This window comes from Anabrus simplex, chromosome 2 (assembly GCF_040414725.1).
Source record: "Anabrus simplex isolate iqAnaSimp1 chromosome 2, ASM4041472v1, whole genome shotgun sequence".
Lineage (NCBI taxonomy): Eukaryota > Metazoa > Arthropoda > Insecta > Orthoptera > Tettigoniidae > Anabrus > Anabrus simplex.
In genome coordinates, this window is record NC_090266.1 from 980,506,139 (window position 1) to 980,520,291 (window position 14,153).

The following is a 14,153-nucleotide window of genomic DNA, read 5'->3' on the forward strand; positions in this document are numbered from 1 at the left end:
CGACGATGCATCGGTTTGGATGATGAATTTCTTCGAGAAATCAGGCATAGCAAGGACAGGGGCATTACAAAGAGCTAGTTTCAGGTCTTTGAAAGCGGCTTGTTCAGAAGGCCCCCACTCGAACTTGACGCCTTTCCTACGAAGTAAGCTCAAGGGCGCCGCTCTGTTAGCAAAGTTAGGGATAAATTTCCTGAAGAAATTCACCATGCCTATGAATCTGGCAATACCTTTGATGTACTTGGGGGGTTTGAAATCACGGATGGCCTGTGTTCTGGAACGATCAATGGAAACACCATCGGGCGACACAACATGCCCTAGAAATGACATGGAAGGCTTAGCGAAAGCAACCTTAGACAACTTCATGATTAACCCTGCTTTACGAAGGCGATTAAGGACCTCTTTCAGATGATCTAGATGTTCTTCAAAGGTCTCAGATATAAGTACTCTAATTTGATGTCGGAGAAGACCCTATCTAGCAGTCTTGTAAGCACAGCTGCTCCGTTGGGGAGCCCGAAAGGTATGCGGTTGTACTCGTACAAGTTCCAATCCGTGGCAAAAGCTGTCAGGTGTTTGGATTCTTCGGCTAGAGGGATCTGGTTATACGCCTGATTAAGGTCTAAGGTAGTAAAGAACTTAGCTTTTCGAAATCATGAAAAACAAGAGTGAAGGTCGGGAAGGGGCACAAATTGTAACACGACCTTCTGATTTAAAGCCCTATAGTCAATCACACGCCTAAAGCCTCCTTGGGGTTTCGGAACCAAGAAAATAGGCGAAGAATATGCCGACTTAGAGGGCCGAATTATACCATCTTTCAGCATTTGATCGATGATCTCCTTAAGAGCCTTCATTTTAGGAGGAGAAAGCCTATAAGGGGGAAACCTAACTGGATCGAATCAGTAACCTCAATCTTGTATTCAATAAGGTCAGTAACACCAAGAGTATCGGAGAAAACATCTGGAAACAACTGACACAACTTACAAATACTCTCAGCCTTCTCCTCAGGTAGATGTCTAAGGTCTAGAAACGTCTCATCCTGGGTAGGCATAACAGATGAACATGACACAGAAGTACATTTTAATAAGGGAATTTTACAATTATTGGCAAACTGGAAGGTGCACGACTTGCTCTGAATGTCGAGCACTAGACCAGTAAAAGACATGAAATCCGCTTCCAATATTACTGGGCAAGACAGGTGCTTAGCTACAAACAGTTTGACTTTCCAAGTAAATTTAGAAACACGAATTTTGGCATACAGGGAACCTAAAATTTCTAATGGAGAAGAATTAGCCGAAATGCATTGAACCGAAGACGAACAATAATCGGAAAATTGTCAGACAGACTTTAATTTAGAGTACCATTCAGCCCAGAGTCTAGTAGAGCAGTAAGCGGTTCATCATTCAACTCAATTTTCAGAAATGGTACAAGTGCGGGGGTCTCCACCGCAATCCTAAGGCGTTGTTTAGGGCATTCCACTGCTGGTTTAGAAACTTCTATCCTGTTCCAAGCTTCCGGAGGCTTTAACTGGGGCTGAGCCTTGGAAAGATGAATTTGCCGACTCAGCCGATGCCACTAGTCACTTTTGATTATTGGCGTTGGTGGAAGTTGCACCAGAAGTTGAGCAGGCGGGGGTGCTATTAGTATTAAGGCAATTCTTGGCTATATGGGAAAACGAGCCACATTTAAACAGTCTAGGGATGACCCTGCTCCGATCTTTGTCCCACTGGATTTAATGAAAGGACACTTATTCCGGAGATGATCTGCGGACCCACAAGCATAACATTTGTGGGTTATGGAAGTTCGGCGAGGGGGAGGCCGAAAAGTACTTGAAGACGGAGGGGTTTCCCTAGCGACACGTAATGTGTCGGCATACCTATCTCCTTCGGCTGAGACAGCCATAGCCTCTAACTCAGCAAAAGTTTGCGGGCGCGACGCAAAACACAAGTATGACCAGTAGGGTGGAGAAATTCGTTCCACAATGGCCTGCACAATTTGATCTTCAGGGAAATGAAGAGCAAATACCCTAGTGTAGAACTTAATGTCTTTGATGAAGTCGGCAAGATTTTCATCCAGTCGCTGTACTCGGTAATAATACTTTTGAATTAGAGATGACCTAGCTCGAGCCGGAATGAAATTAGTTAGCAGATGGGCGTGGAAGTCTTCTATAGAGGATTTTCAGCTATGGCTCTGACTATTTTGTCTGAGAAGACACCAATGGAGTAAGGGTAAATAATCTGAAGAATTTGAGAAGGGGAAATCGAAAACACAAGAGCGTGATCCTAAAACTCAACTAAAAATCGTAAAAATGAAATGGCATTGCTAGTAGAATTGAGCGAAAATTTGGAAATTCCCCTAAGTAACATAGCCAAAGGATGAGGCAAACTACTAAAGCCCGGTGACATAACAGGTAATGGCCTGGGGGGTGAAGAGGCTTCAGAGACAGTGTTATTCAAAAAGAAAGGTGGAATTGAGGTACGACAATCAGACTCATTTCCTAATGGGACAGACGTCTGTTGAGTAGCCAAAGATTTACTACTTTCTTCTCCCTTGGAAGAATCCTCCTCATTATTTATGTTTACCACAGGGGGCTGGTCGGTTTTGGGAGCCGCTGCCCCAGTTAACAATTGACTAACCTTACTGGGCATTTTAGAAAGGTGTTCAGCAAGAGCACTAGCCTCCTTCCCTTGAACGTCGTTTAACTTAAGAGACAATATATCACTCGCCCTATTATAAAAATGGTACAATCTCGCCTGTACTCTTTTAAGTTGATTTGGAGATGGATCACTTACTTCAAAAAACTAACTACAGATGCTAGCTCAGTAGTGTTATCCGTGATAGTGGAGAGAGCCTCATCAATATCTTTCTCTCCCAAAGTTGGGAAACTAATTGGCAATCCAAGGGATTCTTTAAGCTTGGTGGTATCAGCCGCAACCGTGCCTCCAGATTGAACTTTTCTGATAGCTAAATCATAAATCAATTCCTCTTTGCGCAAGTAGCTGGGATGAAGGACTTCACGAGGGTCGGACATGATGACAAAAACTTAACAAATTTAGCAAATAGGAAAGAAAATTCCAGCGACTGAGAAAATAGTTAGAGTACAAGTCAAATCGAATGTTTAGCCGTCAAAGGGGGCTTAAATGAGACCCATTCAACCGCTCTCTGCTACCACTTGTTCCGGGGTATCTGTGGAACAGCAGAGGTGAAAGAAGGTGCCGGGATGAATGGGTCAAACTACCAAATCAAAGTTAATTTTAAAACTTTAACAACGGTTATATTTTCTGAGTTCCAACAATTAATAACAACAAAAATCTAATAATTTTTGATTAGGTGAAGAAACAAGACTAGGAAGGATCCAAGATTTCAGAATTTAAAAACCCTTGGGCCACAAGCCCCTAGTTTTTACAAGTTTGAGCTCCTAGCTCGGCATTACCAAGTACAAATTTGTTCAAAGGGCAGAAATCCCCCAAAACATGGAGCACCAGCTCCGTCATTTACAATATCAAGCCTCCTGGAGGCACTTTTACAACACATAAAAGAGCTGACCTGCTCTCAGATTTTCAAGCCTATTAAAGGCCATACCAGACTTCACAATTAATTGCCATCAAGGCACAACTTACAAACATGACACGGGGGTATCTTGTACCCAATCTACTGGGTCTTAGCAGAAAAAGAACAGGTTAAGAAACTGGCCCGAAAAACCAAAAGGAATGGAGGCGAGTATTTGCGCTCCTACACATGCATTCTTAAAACCTAAAAGGCACTAGGCCGATGACACAGGGGCTATTCCCAACCTATGGAGGTGACCTGTATAAGAAGGAAATTTAAACATTACGGAAGTGAAAATTTCAGTTACCAAAACGTAGTCACCTCAAACCAAAATGAAGGGGAGCTCGAGAGGGTAAATCACTCTCTATCCCCGAATTACAGTTACAAATTTAATTAAGTTTTTACATAAGCTGGCAGAAAATTACATATTTAGGAAATTAGGTTACATTGTAATGGTTTCGGACCTTTCCCGTGGCTTAAACTGCTGAGCTAGCAAGAAATAAAGATGTTAAATGGCCATTACCTTACTGAAGACCTGCTGCCTGATGAAAGAGGCGCTTCCCGCCTCCTGCTTTACGTCTACACACTTAGTTAGATGTTGATCGAGTGGCCGAGAGACGAGAAAATCCGCGGTTTATAAACCCTCGGGGAAGGTTTGAGACCCTTTCATGAATAATCAAGACACACCCCCAGGTTGTTATTGGCTACATTAAACATTTACACACAAAATCGAAGATGAAATACGGGATTGGCTGAAAATTAATTACAGAAATTATTGATTGGCTAACTTCAAAACTGGCAGAAGGAAAAGCTAAATATTGCCATCCCACAAAAGAATGAACAAAATTTAGTAAAGAAACAACTCTTATGAGTACAAAATTTCTTCAAAAAAGTTCCTTCACTTCGCACCAGGGTGCATGATCATAGTTTTTCGGCAGTGACATCCATGAGAGAATGTCCAAACTTCTTGATAAATAAACAAAAACAACTCGAAATTCACACAGTTACATCTTCAGAGGAAAGGTGAAAAATAGGTCCAGTTTCAAGTTCACTGTTTCTCCTGTAGATGAGTACTTTAAGGCGGAAGATTTAAATGTGCGGCATAGAGGTGTACCACCCAGTACGATTATTATTATTATTATTATTATTATTATTATTATTATTATTATTATTATTATTATTATTATTATTATTATTATTATTATTATTTACGTAATTGAATGATCATATTGTGTGTGAGGTTATGAAACTGTGTTGTACACAGACATTGATATCAGTTCGGTTAATGTACATACCTGTGAATTAATATTATAATTTATTCTTACCTGTATATATAAATTGTAATCCGTAATTGTGAAACACACTGTAACTTAAAGAATGGTAATAAGGCACTAGAACTTTTGGTTAAAAGTCTTTCGGATAATGGAGGTTCTACAGTACTCTTATATTACTTTCTTCATCAATAATATAATTTACGTTGTTGGTACGTAACTCGCACAAAAGAAGGATATTGAGAACTCGTCACACGGAAACAAACGAGAGCAGACTCGTTAGAATCAAGCTTACCAGTCATTGACAAATGAGTCCGGCTCCTTAGCTGAATGGTCGGTACAGAGAAGCCCGGGTCCAATATCTGGCCGCTTCTGGAATTTTAATCTTAACTCTTTTTTCTTGGAGACTAGGTGTTCGTGCTGTCACCAATATCACTGCAACTTATACACTACACATCGCACCGCTATTACACCAGATTGAGAACAGCAGATACAGACCCACACCTGTAAACACGGGGAGTAAAGAAAGTGAATCGGACAGGAATAAGTTAAGAATTTCTCAATTACTTTCCATTATTTTAACACGAAACAATTTCTTAGTCAACACTTCCGGAGTTGATTTCAACTAACAGGCACATATTTTTCTGCCGCTTACAGATCGTGCAACAAGCTATCCAAACTGAAATGTCTGTGAACACAACTCCTAACTTAAACCAACAGTGAATCCACCTTTTGAACTTAGAAAAGGACAAACCAGTGGAATCGACCTTTTCTATACATTTTCCAACACAGTACAGTGCGACTAGGAAGAAGACTAGAATTCAATGAAAAAAGAGCACATTCTATTTCTTCAAGATTACAACACCCACTTCTAGTTTTAAAACAATAAGTGATTTTAATTACGCCTTTGGGATTCAAATAGATACTATAGATTTTAGCTCAATAAGATAGAAGTTTTTAACTTATTTTAAATTTACTTCCTTCTAACACCTGTACACTTCCCACCGCAAACTCCCCCCTCCCCCTCCAACCCATACATTATTTACTAACAATAGTTTTAAAGTCAACAAGGATTTTATTATATGCTTACTTTAATGTTTTTTATCTAAGCTTTTGTGTATACAGCTGATGATGATCGCAAAGTGATCAAAACATGTACTATTATTTTTAATGATATTATAAATTGCCAAAGGCAAAATAAAAAGGTGTCGATTAGGTGGAAAATATTTTCTTATGGAACCATTAGTTTAAAATGTTAGGCAAGAGAAAACATAGTTCGGTGTCATTAAAAGACAAACGATAGTCGCCACAAGACCTATCTGTGTCGGTGCGACGTAAAGAAAAAAAAAAAAGCGAAGTGTCGAAATGCCGTGATAAAGGTGAAAGCGGAACTAAATTATCAGCCAAATTCCGTGTTGGAAAACAACCATTAGTGATTGGAAGAGAAATCGTTATAAAATTGAAGTTTTGTCTTAACATAATTTGAAAAGACAATCGTTGAACGGCATACGTCTAAAGTGTCCTATTATAAAAACTTAAAGGAAGCAGTGTTTGTTTGGTTTTCCCAGAAAAGGAGAAGAAGCAGCCTTATTTGTGGCCCATTAATTCGAGATAAAGCTCAGCATTTGAATAAACTTATGAAATGGGACGCTAATTTTACTGCAAGTAATGGATGAGTAGACGGGTGGAAAGGGAGGCATGGTGAAATATGTTAACCTTCGATAAAAGGTGACACTCTGACATTATATCATCCAGCCACATTAGCCTATATATCAGAATTTGCCAAGATTATTTCAAACTAAAACTACTCACCTCAAGAACTGTACAGCTGCAGTGAGACTGGACTTAATTTTAAACAATTGCCAAAGAAAGCCTTGCTTCAAAGACAGAACATACACCTTCTTTCAAGGTGAGCAAGGAGCGTGGATGACCAAATAAGCAAGCAAATATGACCTCAAATGTGGCAAGGACTTGTTTTGTAATCAGTGTGGCCCTGCAGTATCAAAGTTCAGTAAAGAAAATGGTTTACTGCCGAGGGCATTACTTGTTCTTGATAATGCCCTAGCACTCAGCTCAGTGGATAAACTCGTCAATGGAGATATCAAAACTGTTTTTCTGCCACCTAATGTTATTCCACTGCTTGCAACCATTAGACCAGCAGATGTTTCACAACGTAAAATAAAATATATAATAATAATAATAATAATAATAATAATAAAAGCTAGCTTCATAGATACCTGATTGAGAGTGATTACCCTTCTTTAAACATACTCCAAATCCTTTAAATGGTCAACATGAAAGATGTGATCCACTGGTGTCTAAAGCATGGGAAATGTTAAACAACAATTAATCAGAAAATCATGGACTAAATTATGGTCCACCTTAACATACACTTAGAACACTGAACAAATTAATGAGCATGCAGATGTTCCACATGTTATGTATCAAATTCCTGGGTGTGGAGGTACAAACGAAAGTGACTTGGATGTGTAGTTAAATATCGATACAGAAGACTATGAAGTTATGCCAGAAGAAATTGTTCCTCTTGTTACACAGGAATGCGTTGAAGAATCATATGCAGCTAATGAAGCAGATGACTCATTTCAGCTGATTTCCCACTCTGAAGTGGCAAAGGTATTAAAATCAGCCCTGCAGTATATAGAGCAGAACTCAGTCACAGCTGTCAATGTCATGTTTATGAGGTGATGGAGAAATATTGCATCATCTGCGATGTTGGATTCTTTACACCAACCCAAAGTGACTGATTTTATGCAGAAAGAACAACCGGTGAAGTGTATTACAGTACAATATTATGTTGCTGTAAATTGATCATCTGAAATCACATGTAACTCATTGCTTTATTGTTTACTTATCTGTAAAATACTTTATCTGATTTTGTCATTGACATTACACATTTCAGCACATTTGTTATTATAAAATTTTGCCAATGTCAGTTAGGGTTATCTGCGTTTTCTGACGTATGGGGTTCGGAATAACGAAATTATGTATTACGAAATTTTTAAGTTTTCAGATTTTAGTGTGGTGGCTAATGGTACATGTATTCTTGGTGTAGTCTACCCTATTCTTGGCATGTTTTATCAAAATTTCACCAAAGAATTAGGGATTGTACTAAAGCTAGTGTAATTATAATGAGTAGGGCTCGGATGTTTAAGACCTAACAATAGCCCAAATAAGCAAGCAAATATGACCTCAAATGTGGCAAAATATGACCTCAAAAGTGACGAAATATGACACAAAAATCACAAAATATGGCCCGAAAATAACTAAATATGGCCATTTGAAAACAAATTATAAATCGAGATGGAAATTCCTTTGATACATATTTGTATTTATTCTTACTTTCATATTGATTTTCTGAACATGCACCTTTAGCAGTTAGAAATTAGAAATTAATCTACTTTTAAAAATATTTTGGAACGTTTAAGCCCAGAGTTCATTAATATTATTCATATGCGTTAAAGTTTAATTTGAGTACCACGAAACGAATTAAGTAGAAGTCTTTCAATACATTACGGTAGGGCGGCAGAGCCTATGGTGCAAACTCGCATGCGTTTTTCACTCTTCTCCGCGGGTGGAATTGAAGTGTTTGACAAGATTCATGTTTTGTGAACACTTGTTCCCAGTCAATAAGTCGAAGATGATTTTGCACAGCTACAGCTGTCATCAAACAGCTGAAATATGCCCGAAATATGATGTTTCTATGAAAATAGCTCAAAATATGACCTTATGACGAAAAATAGCCAAAATATGCATTTATATGATAAATAAAGATCACTTATTTGTGTATATATTTACCTGATTTGCACCAAAATCCAATCAGTCAAGAAAATAGAGACAAAGAAAAAAATATGACTTTTCTTAAACATCTGAGCCCTAATCATGAGTAACTGAAATGATTTAATTAATCCATATAGCACATTATTATCAAGAACATTTCTGGGTATACTTTGAAGGCAATTCCTAGGATAAGTGCTTATAAGTAATACAACAGCATGGTTTGATAAAAATTTCAAGCAACAAATTTTCAAGTCATTTTTTCACTGCATGTTAACAACATTTTAAGTATTCATATTTTAGTATGGGAGCTAATGTAGCAGGATATATATCCCTTGGATACTATACTTGTATATTTCATTCATTTTGACAATGCACAACATAAACAGAACATCAATTGCCACCATCTGCTTAAGTTTGCAATTATTATTTTTTGACCACATTTCAGCAAAGTTCTTCTTATACTGAAGTGATTCACATTCAGCTTTTTTTAAAAAAACATGCCCTGAATATGACTTGTAGTGAGACAATATGCTGATCATTTCAAGTGATTATATTCTTCAGGTGAGAATATGTAGCATACTCCTTTTATCATTGTCATTTAACTTCTTCCAGTCCTTTGCAAAGAATTGTCACCATGAATTTCTTTGGTTTATTCTACCATATTCTTATAGTTCTATGTGAATGTTGATGTTGTGATAATAGCCACTTTGTCCTCTTCTTTTCCATTATATTCGTATGGATATGCCTCCTTACTAAAAATGCTACTTTTATTACCTGAGTGTTGTATCATTAGTGTAAACTTATTTGCATCATATATTGATAGGTAGTATCTAATATCATACTTTATCGTATTCACAAAGATGCACATACGAGATGCTGTAAATTGTGTACACCGTTTTATTCACAAATTATATATACATTATACACATACATTAATGAACCACCATCTTGAACTCGACTGCTACATTAGCATGTCAACCAACTACCAACACAACATGACTTCACATACTCAACGACTCGCACTCACAACTCAACAACCCAAGACTGTCTCTTTATATACCTTGCCTGGCCAAGCTTCTAGAATAATGTGACACAGCATGTTTTCTCGTGTCTTCTCGAGTCTCCAATAACCTATGTGCAAATAGATAGAACATTCTGAAAAACTCGAGTGACAAAGGTGTGTTGTTCTAAACTATTACCCTGTGTTGCACAACATTACATTGGATTTATACATCATATTTACAGGTAATAATAAATTATATACTGTTAATTATGTTTTCTTACATTAAATAAAGTCTTATCAATATAAATACTGCAGAATTATCGTGACATAACCTCACATTTTGTTACACAAGACAGATCATACAACACACAAATAATAAATGATACGACCATGATTTATACCAAATGAAGTCCGTACATAACTACGTAGATGATGATGATGATGATAATTATAATAATAATAATAATAATAATAATAATAATAATAATAATAATAATAATAATAATGGACTTAAAACAACTTCATAGCCACACCTCACAAGTCAGTAATCATAATAACAATAACACCTACTAATTGAGCTCGATATTTTCACTATGTACCCATGGGTTTAGAGAATTGATTCCAAGTTATATTAATCCATTACACACTTGCATCAGCTTATAAGTAGTAATTTAACATTGGAAATGTGCACTTCTGTCATCTAGAGATACATTATATATATTTTTGGTAATTGCACATTATTCTGTCTTAACCTATTTCTGGGCTTCATGCTTAACAAAATTCTTATGACTACTACAACTGTATAGTTTCCTTATTCCCCACTCCCATCATACTCCTTTAATCTATGTTACGAGCATAACTTATGAGCTCGTGATAAAAACTATGACTTTTCCACATCCTCTTAATTCACTTTAAAAATCTCTTCCTTATTTGCATGTTCCAAAGACGCTTCCATGTCCGTCAACACTGCCTATATTTACATAATTCCAGGTTCCTCAGCACTACATTTATTTACATAACAATTCCATGTCCCTCAACATACATTCACATTTCAATTCCATATCCCTCAACACTACCTATATTTACATAATTCCATGTCCCTCAACACTACTTGTATTTACTTTTATAGTTTCATGTCTTAACCACACCACTCTCATTCGTTCTTCACATTTTAGCAGTTTCCTTTGTTGATTGCTCTTCTTGACATGAAAGTTACTTGTCGAGCTCAAACTTCACCATTGGCTTTCTCACTGTATTCTAATGTTTGGTAGGAATACATCTGATATGTATCTTGTCCTTTTGACTTTGTATTGCTTTTGAGAAGTAGGACTACATGTATGACCGAGCTCGATAGCTGCAGTCGCTTAAGTGTGGCCAGTATCCAGTATTCGGGAGATAGTAGGTTCGAACCCCACTGTCGGCAGCCCTGAAAATGGTTTTCCGTGGTTTCCCATTTTCACACCAGGCAAATGCTGGGGCTGTACCTTAATTAAGGCCACGGTTGCTTCCTTCCCACTCCTAGCCTTTCCCTGTCCCATCGTCGCCATAAGACCTATCTGTGTCGGTGCGACGTAAAGCAAAAAAAAAAAAAAAACGACTACATGTATGTTTGTTTTACTTTACATTCAGTTTTAGAAATGACTAGGCATGACAAATCTATTTAACACATGAGACTGTTTACGAGACTTACAGTGGTAATACGGAACATTTTTTTATGGTTTGTACCCGATATGTAAGTTTACTTGTAAATCTGAGTTTAATTTGAAATTTAATTTAATTTTTCTTTTCCAGGTTTAGGATCAATCTTATTTGCCATAAGCATTGACAATAAAGACTTGAACCAGGAATACAGCAACTATGATGGAGTACATTTAATAGGTTCAGAACCTATCATACCAGCTGCAAAGGATGCAGGTAATGGTCATATCTTTGAGCATGGAGACTAGTAATAGCAGAGGTGCAGCTTTTACGGATTGTCCGTAATGATTATGGATTTCACTTTGCGGTTACGGCATTACAGTCAAAGAGGAAATTATTACGAAGGCAACATTATCATGATAAAAATTAATTTCTACGAAAAAAGGGAAGGAATTAAAAAATGTTCAGTCCCTTTGAACATTACTAGTCAGCTCTCCTCATTTACGTGTTTGTAAGTTGGCAACTAAACATATTTGGCAGTTATTTGTTCATCACTTCCTTTTGTTTCCTGCGAGCGTTGTGAAATTATGGCCAGCTACATAGATATATGCTGCTCTCTTAGAATGACGCATCAAGTCGGTCGTGAAGTAGGCTCTACTCCTTGTTCTGCTGTTGTCCATTGCGTGCGTTCGGCTCTCTCTTTGTTGTATACATAGACGTGAGTATTATATTTAGCGTGTTTCATTTCTAATTATCCTAGTCCATTTGAAAAGAAGAGATTGGTTTTGTAAAATGAAGCGTAGCAATTGTTAAGATGCATCTTCTTCTAAGAAGACAGCAGTGTTACAGAAATATCGAGACGGTTACAGAAACGAATGATCATGCCTACTTGCTTCATGTGTTAGTGAAAACCACGTATTCTGCAACGTGTGTTCGTGTGATTTCTCTGCGAGTCACGGTGGATGAGTTCATTGCAGAGGACACACAGAATCCAAGAAATATCACACATATGGTGAATCAAAATTACGAAACCAGCCTATTTCATCGTTCTTCATATAAAGTAATGAAACTGTGGTTACAAGTGCCGAATTGCTGTTCACATCATTTCTTTTGGAGCATAATATTCCGTAATCAGTTTCAGACCACGCTGGAAATTGATTTAGTTCAATGTTCCCTGACTTTAAAATCTCAGAAATATGGTTGTGCAAGAACTAAAACACCTCTGTTTTAGCTCAGTACGCGGCATCTGAGGCAAAAAAGGAAATAAGTGAGCTTTTGGGAATAACTCCTTTTTCTTTGGCTACTGATGGTAGTACGGATTCAAATGCAGTTAAACTTTATCCTAGAGTTGTCTCCTTCTTTAATGCTCCGAGATGCTAAATATCAATTCTTCTATTGTCATTTTTAGAGAGTATTGACAACACAGACGAGGAAATTTTCTCTGTTATTAATAGTGAATCGTCGTCTTTAGCCATTCCATGGGACAATTGCATTTCTTTCTCATCTGACAATGCATACACAATGATAGGGGCAAATAAAGCTGTTGCCAAATTTGTGAAGGACAGGCATTCTTTTGTTCATGTCCCGGGTTGTTCATGTCATCTCGTACACATCTGTGCACAAAACGCAGTAGCCTAATTACCAATGAATGTAGAGAACTTTTTGGTTTAGTTATATTACTCTCTTGATAAGAGTTCTAAAAGGCAAAACAAGTTGAAAGTATATCAGGCTGTTTGTGGCACAGAGGGTCACAAACTTTTGAAATATGTCAGTAGCCGTTGGCTCTTGGTTCTTCAGTCTATTAATCGAGTTCTTGAGCAGTGGGAAACTTTGACACTCGTGTTTTGTAGTAATGAAATGGTGTATGGCTTTTAGTGCCAGGAGTGTCCGAAGACATGTTCGGCTCGCCAGGTGCAGGTCATTCGATTTGACGCCCGTAGGTGACATGCGCGTCATGATGAGGATGAAATGATGATGAAGACAAGACATACACCCAGCCCCCGTGCCAGAGAAATTAACCAATGATAGTTAAAATTCCAGACCCTGCTGGGAATGGAACCCGGGGCCCCTGTGACCAAAGGCCAGCACGCCAACCATTTAGCCATGGAGCCGCACATGTTTTGTAGTCAGCACCAAGAGAGCACCTAGCAGTTTAAAACTGTAAAATCTTTCTTACAAGACCCACACACAAAACTGTTTTGCTACTTTCTTCTGAGTACACTTCCTGTCTGTAACTCATTGAATTTATTTATGCAAAAAGATGCCCCAGCCATACATCTTCTTCGGAGGAACTTGCTGGTCTTTTAACTGACCTATTGGTCAGATTTGTTCAGCTGTGTTCTATCATTCAGAATCTACCTCCCTTTTGAGTGTTGAATTCAAGAAGAGGAAATACCAGGAAGCCAACGAGGACTTGGTAATCGGAGCAAAAGCCAGGGCATACTTGAAAGATAATAGGCCGATTGCAGACATCTTAACTCAATACAGAACCAACTATGAAGTTTATAACCTTGAATAGCTTCGACGAAGGGAAGACTAAAAACAGTAGTGTGTAACCGAATGTCTTGCACGGACCATATAGAAGCAGCTTGCATTCTGGAGATCGTAGGTTCGAAACGCATCATCGACAGCCCTGAATATTGTTTTCCGTAGTTTCCATTTTTTTACACCAGGCAAATACTAGGGCTGTTATTATGGCCACGGCTCTTCTTCCTCAGTCCTCCACTTTAAACAATAATCACCACCACGTGCCTTTCCCTATCTCATAGTTGCTGAAAACTTATCTGAGTTAGCGCAACAATTTTATATATATATATAGAAACAACATACAACCTTCTTTTAAGTTTTCACTATTATGTGTGCTTTATTGTTGTTTGAGTCATCGGTCCATAGACTGGTTT

At 37.8% G+C, this 14,153-nt stretch overlaps 1 protein-coding gene across 2 annotated transcripts in view; it reads left to right on the top strand.

The window, feature by feature from the left end:
* LOC136864598 (sorting nexin-29) overlaps positions 1-14,153 on the top strand; it is a 656,141-nt gene that overhangs the window by 203,471 nt on the left and 438,517 nt on the right. For both annotated transcript variants that reach the window (XM_067141812.2, XM_067141813.2), the window contains one exon: positions 11,407-11,529. In XM_067141812.2, coding sequence (XP_066997913.2) covers positions 11,407-11,529 — 123 coding nt within the window. The remainder of the gene's footprint in view (positions 1-11,406; positions 11,530-14,153) is intronic.